Source organism: Loxodonta africana, chromosome 19, assembly GCF_030014295.1.
Source record: "Loxodonta africana isolate mLoxAfr1 chromosome 19, mLoxAfr1.hap2, whole genome shotgun sequence".
Taxonomy (NCBI): domain Eukaryota; kingdom Metazoa; phylum Chordata; class Mammalia; order Proboscidea; family Elephantidae; genus Loxodonta; species Loxodonta africana.
This window is the reverse complement of record NC_087360.1, coordinates 17,213,004-17,229,861: the sequence shown is the minus strand read 5'-3', so window position 1 is coordinate 17,229,861 and position 16,858 is coordinate 17,213,004. Positions and strand designations below refer to the sequence as shown.

At 41.2% G+C, this 16,858-nt stretch overlaps 1 protein-coding gene across 6 annotated transcripts in view; it reads left to right on the top strand.

Moving 5' to 3' along the window:
* The window catches only part of CIT (citron rho-interacting serine/threonine kinase), a 174,344-nt gene that overhangs the window by 26,038 nt on the left and 131,448 nt on the right, over nt 1–16,858 (top strand). For all 6 annotated transcript variants that reach the window (XM_010598935.3, XM_023559453.2, XM_010598934.3 and 3 more), the window contains 2 exons: nt 10,864–11,006; nt 11,828–11,921. In XM_010598935.3, coding sequence (XP_010597237.1) covers nt 10,864–11,006; nt 11,828–11,921 — 237 coding nt within the window. The remainder of the gene's footprint in view (nt 1–10,863; nt 11,007–11,827; nt 11,922–16,858) is intronic.

The window sequence follows — 16,858 nt, the reverse complement described above, 5'->3', positions numbered from 1 at the left end:
GTCACATGGATTTTGCTGCTGGCGACTTCTGCTTGGACATAGCTTGTGAATTGGGAATATCTGCTGGTTCCTCTGGCTAGGACAAACTCCTGGCTGCCAGAGACCTCCTTTTCTTGGGCTTTTTGGCTATGGGGCTTCCCTCTGCTCCTTGCCATTGGCACCAGCATCCTCAGCTTCATGACTGTCTTCTTGGTTTTTTCACCTTCCATTTTACAAGATGGGAAAATGTAAAACAGCTATTTCCTGGAGTTCCGGTTGATACCTGGGTGTAATGACATTTTTACACCCTTCTTTAGTAGCTCAATTGGGTGTAACTGATGGGATTTTGTAATTATTTCCTTGTCTGTATTCTCTTCTCAAGTACCCTGGTACTTTGGAGTAAAATGTTTGCTGAGGATATAGTTTTCATATAAAAATTCAAATTTAGTATAGGAATTAAGATATAATTGTAAGTCTGCCATCTCTTGTCTGCAGTTCTGAGATACCCAGAGCTCTGGAAAACCTCAAGTTATTTTGTTCCTTATTTGGCATTAAAGCCTGAGTTGAACTCAGTCTGTGGCAAAACCTGATGCAAACTACCTTAATTCATTCCTTTTAATGTGAATATTCATACATTTTGCTGCAAAACTATGAATGCATTTGATTATGGGGTGATGTCCCAGACCCTAATGTGTCACATAGTATATAGCATATATACCATTTTCCCTTTCTAAAATCTGAACGTTTTTGAATCTAGAAACACATCCTTTGGCTAGATAAGGGTATTGTAGATCTATACTGGCATTGTTTAACCACTGGAATTCCATTGCACCTATTGACCACTTATCCGTCACTAAACCTTTGGGGTTTAGAGAAACTTACCTATCTCGGTAAGCTCCCCTGGCAGTTGAAGATTAGTTTGTAAAACAAATGCAGTTTAATTAAATATACATGATGAAAAGAAAAAGTAGAATTCTACCTCCGATGTATCTCCCAAAGCTGCCCGTCCTCTCCAGTCCGGCTCCTTCTGTGTGAATTCCCACCACCCTTCTCTGTTGCCTACATTACTGTGATAACCTCTGGTGTGTTCTCCCTGCCACCTGTCTTGTCCTCTCCCCAGGTCTCCTACACATTGCAGCCAGAGTCATCCCACTGCCAAGACCCTTCAAGACTCCCTGCTGCACAGCAGCAGCTCAAAAGATTAGATAGGAACCTTAGGGGGCAGAGAGTTCATGTTAATGGGGGAGGGACGACTCAGAAAAGGTGGGTGAGAATGGTTATACAACTCAAAGAATGTGATCGGTGTCAGTGAGCTGCACATGTACAGACAGTTGCACTGGTGTATGTTTTGCTGTGTGTATTCTCAACAGCAGCAACAACAAAAAACCAAAAACAGACAGACCAAAAAAACATGTCTTTGTCCCTCTTCAGTCCACCTGGATCTGTTGTAGCTGGAAGCTTTAACATACCCGTGAATCACTGCAGGTTCTCATCAAAAATGCAAATTTCCACAGTCTAACCCAGAGGAACAGGGGCAGGGCCTGGGAATCTGCATTTTTTTTAAAACAATTGCTCCAAGTGATTAACGGAGACTCACACTTTTGAGAAACCCTGAGCAGGGCCCTGGGATTGCCTTCCAGGGAGAGACTGGGACAGGCTCCCAATTCTCTTCCAACTATTTTCATTTCATGTTCATCTGTTTTACCTTAGAGCCCTTTTTGCAGTAAAAAATATCAACCAATTTCATCAGTCCACAGCATCCTTTGATTTTAAGTGTACTGTCATTTTTAAATAAAGAATCCTATGTGCATAGGGCTCAATCGGTAAATGTTGTATTTGACGAATCAACAAAGAATGAAAAAAAAAATAAGGCCCCCCCCCCCAAAAAAAAAGAAGACTCCCTGTTGCCCTCTGGATGAAGTCCAAATTCTTCCAGGCTCACAAGGCCTTTCTTATGGAGGCCTCCAGCCCGGTTGCTTGCCATGTCTCGCCATTCACTTTGCATACATCCTTAATTTCCTTTACTTCTTTGAACTTGCTCCTGACCCTTGTGTGTGTTGTTCACTCTTTTCCCCCATTTACCTCCCTGGGTTTGGATCAAATGTCAGTTCTTCAAGAAACCCTTCCTAGACCTACTGAATCTGAAATGGGTGCCTTCCTGTTGTGGGCCCATAGCCCTCTGTTCTTCTCCTTTGTGTGATTATGTCCCCCTTGCTCCCAATAGAACTTCACGAAGTAAATGTTTAACCAAAAGACCAGAGTTGCCGTTGGGTCATTTTCGACTCATGGCAACCTCATGTGTGTCAGAGTAGAACTGTGCTCTGTAGGATTTTCAGTGGCTCATTTTTCAGAAGTAGATCGTCAGGCCTTTCTTCTGAGGCACCTCTGGGTAGACTCATGTCCAACCTTTCAGTTAGTGGCAGAGCCTGTTAACCATTTGTACCACCCAGGGACTCTAGTAAATGCTTAACAAATATTTATTGGGTAAATGAATGATTAATTTCTTACAAATGTGATTTGCATACAAACTTACTTATTGTGTTATAGACATCATATCAGGTTCACAGTGTGAGTTTTGCTCTCTAAAGTATGTAACTCAAGATAGACCCAGGAAATTTTCAAAATTTGGAGTGCAGTGCAAGGAATTGAACTTGGGTCCTTTTGAATTTTGATAGTTAAGAAATTCCGGTTTGCATTTGCATAGCAGTGAGTATGGCTTAATCATGGTATGTTAAAAAATTATAGCAAACTCCGTTGCAACGTGTGGTTCTATATAACAAGGCTAGTCCCATGTTCTGGCAGGCAGCCCATGGAAACAGTGCTTCCTTAATCTGGTTCACAATAAAATCTGTTTAATTCTGCATAACAGATGCCTTCACTAGTGTCCTTCTGCGGAAGTAGCTGATCTTTACAAAGGAAACATTGTTTTACAACTTAACCACTTGTTGTTGTATTTAAGCTCTTTGTGAGAGTTTCACAGCTTGCTGGTTTTGTGATGATGCCTTTCATACTGTCGGTCATCTCAGGCTGAGGCTGTGGTGGCTCAGTGTTAGAATTCTAGCCTTCCACATGGGAGACCTGGGTTCGATCCCTGGCCAGTGTATCTCAATGTCTAGCCACCACCCATCTGTCACTGGAGGCTTGGTGTGTTGCTGTGATGCTGAACAGGTTTCCGTGGCCTAAGTTTCAAAGGTCTGATCTGCATCTGGTCGTGGGGGTGCGGAACTGGGCATCATTTCAGTCCCTTGTGCTTGGGGTTGCCATGAGTTGGGGGCCTACTTGACAGCAGCAAGTAACAACAGGTCTCTTCAGGTTGCCCTTTCTCTGAGCCTATAGCTAGCTTGCGTACCTCCTTCCTATGCTGTGATCCTACATTGCCTCCTCTCTATTCATTCCATAAGTTTTTCCCCAGTTGCACATAGAAATGTATTCATTAAGGCACAGGCTAAGCTGCTGTAACAAAGAGACTCCAAAATACAGCCTGGGCCGGGGCAGCTCTGTTGTATGTTATAACCATAGAACCCAGGTTCCTTCCATTCTGTGGCTCCCCCATCCCCAAGGATGTTGTCTTCTTTTACATGGCTGAGGTCGAGCCATTTCATGTCCTTGTTCCAGATGTTTGTCAGGAGGAAAGAGCAGAAATTCAGGCCAAACAAATTCCTGTTACACAGAACGAAATGAAATTTGGGCATATCTTTTCTTATCCCATTTTGTTGGCCAGAACTCAGTCACATGACCATGTCTGGCTGCTAGGGAGGCTGGGAAATGTCCTGTCTAGCTGCATTGCCTGTATCTTCTGAAATTCTATTACTATGGAAGAAAGGATTTTGGGGGGCAATTAATAGTCTGCCACAGAGGTTAAAACAGTGACATTTGTAGATAGTAAAAGACACAGCTTAGATTTGAAACCAGGCTTCCTACCTCCTTTACTCCTGCTCTTGCTGCTGCTATGACCCTTGTTCTGATAGTCTGCTTGGGATTATTTCTTAATATTTCCTCTCTTACTTTCAGCCCACAGCTGAGCAATTTCATGGGCAGTGGTTTCTTCGTATGTAGGAAAAATTTGGATATGGACTCTTTTTAGGTAGTGACTCCATGGCCTGTATGAACACCAGCCTATGCTGTCATTGGGAATCTGGAGAGAGTTAATGAATACAACTTCATTGTTTATTTTAGTGAAATATGGCAGCTTATGATAGTTTTGACAGTGAGACATGTGCTGTTTTGATCTCTCGAATAAGATTATTCGGTTTTCAGGCATGTCTTAAAATTCACTAGTGTGTTTTCCTGTTGCTACTTCAGAAGCCAGAGTTTGGAAGCTGGCTGGCCATCAGAAGGAGGCTGGTACTTAGAATATTGGTTCTTGTTTTATTACTGCTCTTTGTTTGGTCTCCCCAGGATCACTGGCCTTTTTAGCCTCAATTTTCTCATCGGTGAAATGAGTTGTTAATATCTCTTATTGACCCCAATTCAATTGCTAAGTGTGTTGCCTAGGGGGATTCTTTGAGTTCTTCGTGTCTTTGAAAATAGTTGTTCAGTGTCCTGGTCATTTAAGGCACCATATTTCAAGTGAGTGCATTTAGAATTTTGCCATTTTTGGACCCACAATTTAGTGATGTTGTCTGGGTTTATTGGGCCTCACAGCCAGAGTTTCTGATTCTGTAGGTCTGGGGTGGGGCCCAAGAATTTGCAAGTCTAGCAAGTTCCCAGGTGCTGCTGCTGCTGGTCCAGGGACCATGGTTTTTTTGAAACAGCATTTTATTAAGTTTTGGGTAAAAGTTTACATAGCAAATTAGGTTTCCCTTTAACCACATTTGGAGCCCTGATGGTGCAGTGACTAAGAGCTCTACTGCTAACCAAAAAATCAGCAGTTCAAATCCACCCTTGGAAACCCTATGGGACGGTTCTACTCTGTCCTATAGGGCCGCTGTAAGTCGGAACCGACCTGACGGCAGCGGGTCTGCTTTTGGTTTAACCATTTTTATACAGATTGTTCCATGCCACTGGTTGCGGTTTTCACAATGTGTCAGCATTCTCATAATTTCCATTTTGTTTGTTGTTTCCGTAGATCTAGCTTCCCTTCCTCTCCTTGCCTTCTTATCCTTGCTTTTGGGTAAATGTTGACCGTCTGGTCTCATATAGTTAGTTTTTTAATGGAGCACATAACTCACGGGTGATATTGTTTCTATTATAAGCCAATTATTATTTGGCTGAAGGGTAATCTGCAGAAATAGCTTCAATTCCAAGTTCAAATGGTAGCTTAGAGTGATAGTCTCAGGGGTTCCTCTAGTCTGTATCAGTCCAGTAAGGTGCTTTACCATTCCCTGTTTATCATCCTTAAACCTTCCTTCACCTGTGCAAAAGCCCCTTCATTCATGTCTTCTGTTATCTAGTTTAAATGTGTTGTCTGTTTCTTGCCAAGACCCTGGCTGATTCCATGCTCAATAAACATTTTTTGAATGGATGGGTAAATCAGGCTGAGGTTCATATTTGCTGAGATAAAAGAGACTGTCTGTCTTTTTTCTCTTGGCCACTTTGCCCTTCAAGAAGCAGAATTTCAGGGTCACTGTGCGTGGAGAATCCATTTCCTCCTCCCTCATGCCAAAGACTGATGACACTAGACAGAATAGATAATGATGACAATAGCGTTGTTAACATTTTCATGGCACTTTCTCAGTCATGCTGATCATAGTACAAGCATTTCAAGGAGACATTTCGAAGAGGTGGCCAGCACAGCGTGCTTCTAATGATGTCCTGTGCAAATTGCAGTAGAGTACTACAGAACTATCAAGTATTCACCCCCCTCCCCACATATGCCCTGCATATACACACACATATATACACACACATATGTACACACACACACTTTGTCCTTCGTTTCAAACACAACACAGCTGATGGAAATTGCCATCCCAGCACTTGGGGTGTAGATGCAAACACCCAACAGAGAAGCAGCCGCTCCTTCCAAACTGAACACATGTAAGAATTGTCCTTTAATTAGCATCTGCAGCTGCTGCCATCAGAAGGGACTGTCTCTGTTGGTTTGAAAGTCTTTGCTTTAAAAGATCTAGTCTGTTATAGCTCCAGGCTGGGCTCGGCTGTCAGCTGCTGTGCTTTCTCTGTCCCTCGCAGCGATGTCACATTGTTTAGGGCTATTTCACTAAAGAGCTCTTTTCCCTCTGCCTCTCTCAGTGCCTTTGATTGCCATGCCTTGGTGATCACCATTCCGATGACCTGCAGCTGTTCATTGTGTGCAGGGACCTCTCTCCAGTCCTTGCGAGGGTGGAGGATGGAGGATTGTTGCCTTAGTGCTGATGGACTGGTTATTTTCAAGCCCTTTGTTGTCAACGATCTTGTCTTGCTATGCAGAAAGGCTCCAGGTAGTTATTGAAGCAGCAGAAGTGATGGCTTGTATTAAAGCCAAGTTTTATACCAGGGCATCGCTATGCAGAAACTTAATTTCGTCGCAGTTGGGAGCCACATTGCCTCCACAACCTCATCAGCAGTGGGCCCCAAATACAGTGTTGGGTTAGCTGTATCAGAATCACCCTGGTAGCGCTTTGAAAATGCAGATTCCTGGACCCTATCCGTGGAGCTTGATCTGTGAAGCCTGGGATAAACCCATTGTCCTCCTGTCAGTTCCGACTCATGGCGAACCTGTAAGTTTCAGAGGAGAACTGCTCATTAGGGCTTTCTTGGCTGTATTTTTTACAGAAAGGAGCCCTGGTGGCACAAAGAATTAAGCACTTGGCTGCTAACTGAAAGGTTGGTGTTTCAAACCCACGCAACTGCCCAACAGGAGGAGGATCTGGCCATCCGTAAAGATTACAGCCAAGAAAACCCTATGGGACAGTTCTCCTCTGCCACGTGGGGTTGCTATGAGTCAAAGAGGACTTGACAGCACCTAACAATGACACAAGCTTTACAGAAGCAGATCTCCGGGCCTTTCTTCTGCAGTACTACCGGTTGGGTTCAGACTGCTAACCTTTAGGTTCGTAGACAAGCACACCAGGGTAGGACCCAGGAATCGTATCTTTAACAAGCTTCCTAAGTGGTGGGGATGAGCAGGAGATGTACTTTACCCTCTCGTACTGCTTTATTATTATTATTTTAAAATGCTTTTTCATTTTACTAGAATGTCAGCTCCATAAAAGTAGGGATTTTTGTCTGTTTTATTCACTGCTGTATTCCTCGTATTGAGAATAGTGCCTCGCACATAGTAGGTACTCAGATATTTGTTTGAATGAGTGAGTGTGTGTGTCTTCCTCTTTTTAAAAAGTGCTTCCCAGATGATTGTGATGGGCAGACAGGCTTGGGAAGCCTTGCCCTAGAGAGCTTGCTGTCTTCTTCGGTTCAGTACCACTTTATTTGGAATCAGCGCCTAACTGGGCATCTCTGAGTAGTAAAATTCAGGGATAGAGTCACATTTTCAATCAAAACCAGATGCTGTGAATGGTCTCTCTGGTATGGCCTGGCTGGTGACTTTAGCCTTAATCTATTCATAGTGTCCTGCTGACTCTGGTCTTTGGTTCATAGCAAGTCATCTGGTATGAAGGCTTGAAAACTCTTCATTTGTGACTTTTGATGATACTTTTGGAGCCTCTTCATTTGGTACCACCTTTAAACGTTCGAAGGTATTTTCTGAAAACACCAAGTCCTGGTTCCTTTTCTATATCTTTAAGCTAAATAGCCTGGTGATTGGTCAAGCCCAGGTCAACCACACATGAGATGTCTTCCCCGTGGGCTCCATTCAGACCAAAATGAGCAGCTGTACTGCATAGGATAGTTCTGGGATACAGGTACCATCTGAGGATAGCCAGGTTTACTGAGTAACTGTCCAAACTCAGTCTTCTAATGGTGTACAGTCGGAATTTTCAGTGTGGTAATCTGGATCCCCACCACCCCCTGTCTGTGTGTCATACTGTGGTGGCTTGCATGTTACTATGATGCTGGAAGCTGTGCCACCTATATTTCAAATACCAGCAGAGTCACCCATGGTGAACAGGTTTCAGTGGAGCTTCTGACTAAGAAGAAACACCTGGTGATTTACTTCCAAAAATTAGCTCGTAAAAACCCTGTGGATCACAGCAGAGTAGTGCCTGATACTCTCCTGGGAGATGAGCCCCCTGGTTGACATGCACTCAGAACACACTGACTAGTGGCCACAGCAATGGACTTGAGCATACCACTGATCGTAAAGATGGCACAAGACCGGGCTGTGTTTCATTCTGTTGTACACAGGGTCGTCATGAGTTGGCGCTGACTCGGTGGCAGCTAATGCTGACAGCCTGGAACCATGCTGGTGTACCAAGGTTGATGAGTTTCTCTGTAAAGGACCCAGTCTATTTCGAGGTCTGTGATTTTGGCCACATGTTGTGGGACGAGCAGCCTTCAGCTATTCTAATTTTTGTTGCTTGTTTTCTTAATCAAGCCTGGCTTTGAAGAGTGACGATGCTTCAAGGGAAGGTTGCTGGACTCATAGGAAAAACTAATCTCGTTTGGGTAGGGATTTTTAGCTCAGGAAATTGGATCTTCTGGATAGGAGGAAAGAATGTAGGTTTTTGACTTTTAAAGAATTGTTTATTTTCTGGAATATTTTACTGGTCATTATAAATGGAATCTTTAGGAGTTGCTGCTCAGCATTAAGTAGTGGTCAGTTTCAGAGTCCTTACAAGTTGCCAGTAACTGCTTTGCCTTTGACTTTCTCAGCCTTAAACTTACAAGCTGTTCTGTTTTTCTTTTACTTCTTTAATAGAGCTGGATTAGAAAATTTATAACTGCGATGTGTCGTCATAAATATGCATTGTTCTTATTTTAAGACATTTTCATTCTAAAGGCATGAGCACTTCTGTTATTATCTGTGAATTTCTTTCTTTTTTAGGGGATGTTTAAGACATTTTTAATGTCAATATATATTTAAAACCGACGTACCAATTATAATTCACCCACATATCCAGGGCCTGTGGAGAACAGGTTGGGAGGAGTAGGGGAGCTATAGGCAGCCAGGTGGCTCCTGTGGGCTCCTGCAGGGCTGGGATGAGTAGCTTATGTCAGCTGTGAATTTGGGGGGAATCAAGTATGCATATTAGCTGCTATCCTCCTTGGATACTGCTATTCTTACTAGTTTATAAATCAAAATTTTCAGCAAATGCCAGTGCAGATGTAGCCTTACTCTTCAGATGCAGTCATTGAGTATCTCCAGTTGAATGTCTTCATGTGAATGGAGTAGACACCCAAGTTACATGGAGCCCCCATACAGGACACACAAGTCACTGGCTACTTCAGAGGTCTCTGGTTTGGGATGACTTGGAGCTGGGGAGACTTCCTGGACTCTTTATGGGACCAGCCTGGGGCCTTTTAGGGTATGTGTAGACATTCCAGGTCTGACTGTCTAGAGCTTTCTTCTAATTCTGGACTAAAACCCAACAGGAGTTTGAGCAGTGGTGGTGAGAATTCACATCCCAGAGTTGGTTTCTGGAATGTAGTTCTCTGAGAGAGTTAAAGTGTTTTTTTTTTTTTTAAAGAAGTTTACTTGGGTCTTGTCTTTTTCAGAAAGAATTTGAGACGACTTAAAAGACACTTACGGCATGGCTAATAAAACGGGAAATTGGAACGAAGGGCAGGAGAACCTCAGTCAGGGCTTAGGTCATTGCAGCGATGGTCAAAATAGGTCCCAGCGCCTCGCCAGCCAGTGCAGAAAGGAGCATGCAGTACAAGGAAGGGAAGGGAAGGAATTGAATGGTAGTGGAGGACCTCCTTGGTGCCAGGCACTGTACCAGGCCCGCGGGGGCCTTGTCTTGATCCTCACACAATACTGCAAGAGGGATAGTCCTATCCCCATTTCACAGAGGATAAAGCTGAAAGTCACTGAACTGGCATCCAAAGCCACCCTAGGCCAACTGGCCTCTAAGCCACATGTATCTTCAGTAACATCACACCAGGTTATCATCAGAAAGAGTAAAGATTTCAGTTCCCTGGGGTAGGCAGTGTGTTTTTGCTGATCAAAAAACTTACCTCAGGCTTTACTGGGTATTGTTTTTCCAGTTTTTTTTTTTTTTTTCCTATTACAAACAATTGTAATAACTTACTTTTTCTCACGAAAAAGGGGTCATACTTGATTCTATATAGGATGCCACTTTTTATTATCCTGGATAGCTTTCCAGGGCAGTATGAATGGATCTGGCCCATTTTTAAAATCTGCATCATATCTCTTCATTTGGATATGTAATGTTTTAGCCCAGTCTCTTACTGACGGATACTTGAATGATTTCCAGACTTTTTTTCCCCTTGTCAAAATGCTGCAGTGAATCTGTTCATCCTCAAACCATTGTCAGTATCTATAAAGTAAATTGTTATAAGTGGAATTATTAGGTCAAAGGGTGTATATTCACATTTAAATTTTTAATAGAGACTGTCAGATTACCCCCCCTGTTAAAGAAAAAGATTGTATCACATTTATTGCACGCCTCCTGTATTCTGCTGCGTGCTGAGGGTGATACAGAAAGGATGCAAGAGAGTTTGTTAGCCTCCAGGAGTTTCCCTCTACGCTGCGTACCTAACCTTAGGGAATGTCTGGGGTGTCAACTTGGGTGGGTGGGTGGGCAGCGAGTAGGTGGATTTAATTCAACTCCTCAGGCTTGCCTTGCAAACATTGTGCATGGTGTCTGGGACCAGTCTTTCATTATATGGATTCTCTTGGGTAATAGGTATAATTTCCTTAGGGCAGAGACCTCATCCTATATAACTTATGATATGTCTTGCACATCTTCATTGCTTTGTGAAGACATTGTAATTACAACATGTCACGCAGTAGTTGAGGATCTAATTGAGGTGTTTCCTTTTTTTGGGTGTGTGAAGAATTAATAACTTTGGCATTCTATACAGGTCATGGAATATCAGCCCGGAGGTGACTTGCTGTCACTCTTGAATAGATATGAGGACCAATTAGATGAAAACATGATTCAGTTTTACCTAGCCGAACTGATTTTGGCTGTTCACAGCGTTCACCAGATGGGATATGTACATCGGTAAGTGAGACTCTGGTAGCAAATGTAGAATTTGTGTCATGTAAGAGTCTCTGCAGTAGGGTGAATGGATGAACAATTTCAGCATCAAAATAATGCTCCGTCCAATTTTTATCCAGTCTTACCTGTAACTGGATGAAAGTCAGCTTTCCAGAATGGCAGACACTTCAGCTCGCCTCTTCAATAGTGAAGTAGATTTAGAACTGAAGTGTTGTGAAGTTTGCTTCTAAGAGCTGTTAATGTAGCTACTAAGACTAGGCATTCTTGCATGGGTTCTTTGGGTTAGATGGTAGAAAAACAGATTTTGGTTTGCAGAAGGAACTGGCATACCATGTGAGAGCAGAAGACCTTGGAGTTGTAACTCTGACTGCACCCGTAAGTAATATACAAAGGAGTTCTACAAAGTCGTTAGTTAATAAGTGTTTCTACATGTCCTCACGCATTGGTTTTTTATGTACACCTGAGAATGTTGTGATAATGAAATGATGGCTAGACCAGGAATCGTGAAATCCGGAATAGAATCTTAGCTTTCTGTTGCCTGGCTACATGACCTTGGGGAAGTCGCCTAGATTTTTTTGGCCTTAGTGTCCATAATGTCAAATGTGTGTCTCTATGAGACAATCCACCTAATAACATGTGTTTATTTTATTATTATCATTCGTTTACTTAAATCTGTTCTGCAAAATGTATGCTAATTGATAGGGAGATCCATATAGCAGAATATAAGCAGTAAGTCTTGACAGAATTGATGTTCTGGATTAGCAATTGCTTATTGGTTAGAATGGAGAAGACAGCACTAATCTGTGGGCCTGATTTTTTTGCAGAGACGTCAAGCCTGAGAATATTCTTATTGACCGAACAGGGCATATTAAGCTGGTGGATTTTGGATCTGCGGCTAAAATGAACTCAAATAAGATGGTAATGAAATGGAATGAAATCGCATAATAGGTGTTATACTGTGGTGCCATAAGCTTGGGAAATACTGAGAGACATGCTGGAGTCTTCTTCTGCCTGTGTGTGAAGTGACTCCATGGGGATGGAGATGAGGCACAGAGCTATTTCCCAGACTTAATTGACCTTGGAACCCTTTTATGTGTAATTCCTATTAAAAAAAAAAAAAAATTCCTATTAATACCCTATAAGACATTTTTAGGGATACTCTTAAAGTTTGGTGGGGGAAAAAAAAAGGCTTATTTAGTTTTCCCTTCATTTTCCTTGTCTGCTGTAGACTTCTTCTCTGATACTACCTATTTTACTTTGAAATATTTTGATGAAGTCTAACCTTCTTTATCTCAAATTCTCTATTTCCCATTCAGCAAAATTGAAATTAATTACCAGAGTATTCAAATGGAATATCATTAAGTGTTAAGAACCAAGTGCTAAAAATGTCATATTCAAGTCTTAGATCTTTGGTAAAAATTAAACCACATTCCGCACACTAATCGGGAAGGTAGGAAGGTAGCTATTGACCTCAAGAGTGAGACTACTGTAGGAGAAAGATGATAAAGTAAAAAAAAAATTGGATTAAAAAAATCTTCTTATAAAGTTGGTACGTACCAAAATGTGATCGGTCTAAGAGGAAGTCAACTTTAGTTTTAAGACTTAATTTTACAACTGAGCCACTTAATGACCTGGACATACTTTTAGGAACTTGGGCTTTTTTGTTTTTTTTTTCTCTAGAAAATACTGATTCTAGTTCAAATGCATAAATTAAGAGGTGGGAGCAGCTCTAGATTTGAGAATTAAGTCCTTTCTCTAATGAACAATATGTGAAATTGCCTTTTTTCTTGAGTTCTTCCAAGGAAAAGTGTATTATTAGGTTGACATCAGGAGAAGTCTTGTAGCTGCGTGAGCTCTGCGTTCCAACATCTGGCCTCCCTGTTCAGCAGATCTGAGACCTTCTTGAGATAACTTACTTGGTGTTCAGGCTCTTGGGAAAACAGGCTGCTTATGCTGTCCAAGCTTATGCTGTCCGAAGTCAGGGTTTTTCAACCTTAGCATTATTATTATTATTTTGTAGGTTATGTTCTTGTAATCTATTTACTTGATCATTAAGAATTATGTTACAGAATCAAAACATTTTATATTTTAAAAATTACTACGTTCAATTCAGAAACAGGCATAAAAACTTAGGTATTGAATTTTGTGGAATAAAGCATAAGGAAAATGTTAGAAACAATGCAGTTTTATTACCTAGGATTAAAAAACTTAATACATTAGTGATATAAATAAACTCATGCATCTAGAAATAAATTGAAACATAAATACATATCCATAGCTTGATAATACAGCCTCAGCACTAATGATATTTTGGATCCCGTAATTCTTCATCATGGGTTGGGGTGACTGTCCTGTGCGTTGTAGAATGTTTAACAGCACCCCTGGCCTTTACCCACTAAGTGCCAGGAGCACCCCCTTCCCCCATTTGTGACAACCAAAAATGTCTCCTGCCATTGCCAAATGTCTCCTGGGGGCAAAATACCCTCTCTTTCTCCCCTCTTCCCAATTGAGAATCATTGTAGTAGATTGAAAAGCATCAGATAGCTAAATAAATTTATAGCCAGAAATATGTATTTGCAATGAAAAAAACCTACTTAGATAACTAGAGTAAGATTCCAAGAATATTGTTTGGTAAGTAGATGAAAATTAAGAGTAAGGCCTTATCTCCACATCTGGAGTCACTCTCTTCATTGCCTTTGGTGGAGAGACAGGGCTCCTATTCATCTCAGGTTTCTATTTTTTAGTGCTGCAAAATGCCCTTTCGGTTCTTTAATTGTCGCAAGCTTCACTCCAGGCAAGGAGCCTCCCAGAGGTACTCAGGTTTATTTGCAGCTAAAGGCTCAACCCTTGATTATTTTGGTCATGGAGATAAGGCACTCAGTACCACACACTTGAAAATATTGTACCTCTGCTTCCTGTGGAGAGAGAATCGCCTCTCTAGGACATTTAGGTCCAGAAGGTGCCTAAGCAGATAAGAAAGACTCTTCAGCATTGTTTTAAGTGGACAGGGCCTTATCACAGTAAACCAGTTGCCACTGAGTCGACTGTGACTGTGACTCATGATGACTCATGCCTATGGGTGGACTCAAACCTTTCAGTTAGCAGTCGAGGGCATTAACTGTTTGCACCATCCAGGGACTCTTTTTCATAATAAAAGACTAGTAATCTGCAATCTAAATCCTGTAAAGTGTGGATATAGAATTAAAACTAATTTGTTGGTATTTTTGATCAATGGTAGTGGGTTAAACACGCTGTTGTTAGGTGCCATCAAGTCAGTTCCAACTCATAGCAGCCACATGTACAACAGAACGAAACACTGCGCGGTTCTGCATCATCCTCACAACCGTTGTTGTGCCTGAGACCATTGTTTCGGTCACCATGTCAATCCGTCTCATTGAGGGTCTTCCTCTTTTTTGCTGACCCTCTGCTTTACCAAGCATGATGTCCTTCTCCAGGGACTGGTCCCTCCTGATAACATATCCAAAATGTGTGATACGAAGTCTCACCATCCTTGCTTCTAAGGAGGCTTCTGGCTGTAACTTCTTTCAAGACAGATTCTTTCGTTCTTTTGGCAGTCCGTGGTATATTCCATATTCTTTGCCAACACCGTAATCAAAGATATCAATTCTTCTTCGGTCTTCCCTATTCACCACCCAGCTTTTGCATGCACATGAGGTGATTGAAAACACCATGGCTTGGGTTAGGCGCACCAGAGTCTTCAAGGTGACAACTTTGCTTTTTAACACTTTAAAGACATCTCTTGCATCAGGTTTCCCTCAAATAGAATGTTTTGTAGGTCTAAAGTAGATTCTAAATGTCTTCTGTTTTGTATTTAATCAAAATATACCATATAAAACATAACACATGTTTACTGAAATTACTGTATATCACTCATTCAAAATCAATCCTTTTTTTCTAACACCCCCAAATATTATCTATGTATTTTGGATATTTGCGAATCATAGCTATGTTGTGTTTTCCATTTTCCACTGAATTTATTTCAAGCTTATTATTCAGAAGCGTCTTTGGAATATTTTTATTAGTAAACACAGAGGCCTAATGATCATACTGCCTAGAGCTTTGGGGATGAGCTGAGATGTGCCATGACCTGCTGAGTGACTTAGGTTCCTGCTGCACCTTAGAGAGAGAGAGAGAGAGTAGGAAGAATGGATCCTAATCTGAAATGACAAAAACTAACAGTACCAACCTGTTTCATTCAGCTCTAAGAAAATGGTTTTAAGGAGATTGTAAAAGGAAAGTATGATAGTGATGTTAAGTGATAATCAGCTCCATTTGGCAGTTGGAAACCCAAAGGACAGCCCTTTTTAGATTTTTGTAGGAATGAAATGATTTGATTTCTTTTCTACAAGAGGGACAATGTAGTCAGAATTTTTTTGCTGCTTTTGCAGGTGTATGTTTATGCCTTGGGCAGCTAGATGGGAAAAAAAAATCTTGTTGCCATTGAAATTGGAGTTCTGTCTCCTAGAGACCGTATAGGACAGAGTTTAACTGCCCCATAGCGTTTCCAAGGATGGATTCAAACAGCTGACCTTTTGGTTAGCAGCTGAGCTCTTAACCATTGCAACACCTGGGCTCCAAATGGGGAAAGTTAGGTTTAAATAGTTTTATATTTAAGCATTTTTATGAGGAGGGATTTGGGAGGAGGAGGGCAGTGATTTTCTTATATACTTTTTTCCTAATCTGTTTTTTGTATTTAAAAGAATTTAGGTTAATCCATTTCTTTCTTTCTTTTTCCTACCCCTCCATTTCCCAGAATTTCAGTGGCTCTTCTGCACCCTTGTCATTCTCTTGTCGTCTCTTGCTGTTTCATTTTCTTCCTTGTTAATGTAATGACAATTAGCTAAAGTTTAATAATACTGGAGCCCTGTCAGACAGTGTACTTCAGGAAGGCGGGCTCCTACTGCACGTTCCACTTTTAATATTTTATTCAGAGCAGGTGGTTGAATTGCAACCAGAGGAGATTGAAAGCATGCTGCAAAAATCTTCATCAAAACATGTGAGATTACATGTTGAACAGATTCAGCATGCTTAGAGGCCAGTGACTAATGAAAACTAAGTAGTCATTAATTGTCATTAAAAACCTTTGTTAATTACTATTAAGTACTGTAGCAGGAGACGTACAAAGAGCGAACTAGGGGCTGCTATTTTTCCTTTTACACTTTTCAAATACAAATTAATAATGAAATTTAGAAAATTAGGAAATAATTGAACATATATGTGTATAATCACATAACTGTTAAAAAAAACTGTTATGGGGCAAGAATTAGTGGGAGGAGTTGTCTGACCCTCTTTGGTAAGTAATTATGAGTTTGAAAATGAGACATGTGACAATTTATACTATTCAGTTGGATCACTCTGTTATACCTGACCCATGAAGTTCCCATCAACTCTTTGGTTGTAAACAAGTGGCCATGTGAGCTACAAGCAAGGAGAACTGAATATTCCTAACAAGTCTCGTGTGGCAAGAACAGAAAACCCAACAGGTGCAAAATGATGAATATTTAATGTTAGTGTAGCTATGGTCCTTCAAGGTGATTATTCATAAAGGGTAAGCATTTAATCAACAGTACAGTAGCGTTACGATCATATAGTCAAGTCAGTATTTTACGGTTTTATCATTTTGTTATTTAAAAAAAAATCTATGTTCATTGTCAGTATTGAGGGTTTTTACCGTAGCCCTGCAGGTGAATCCTGATAGCATAATGAACTCAGTAACATTTTGTACACACACTAGAGGACAGAAGCCTCGGCTTAGATTTCCCAGCACCAAGGCTTCCCCTTGATTTAACCTACTTTTCAGTTTCTCGAGTTTAAGGCCCTCTATGGTTGTTTTT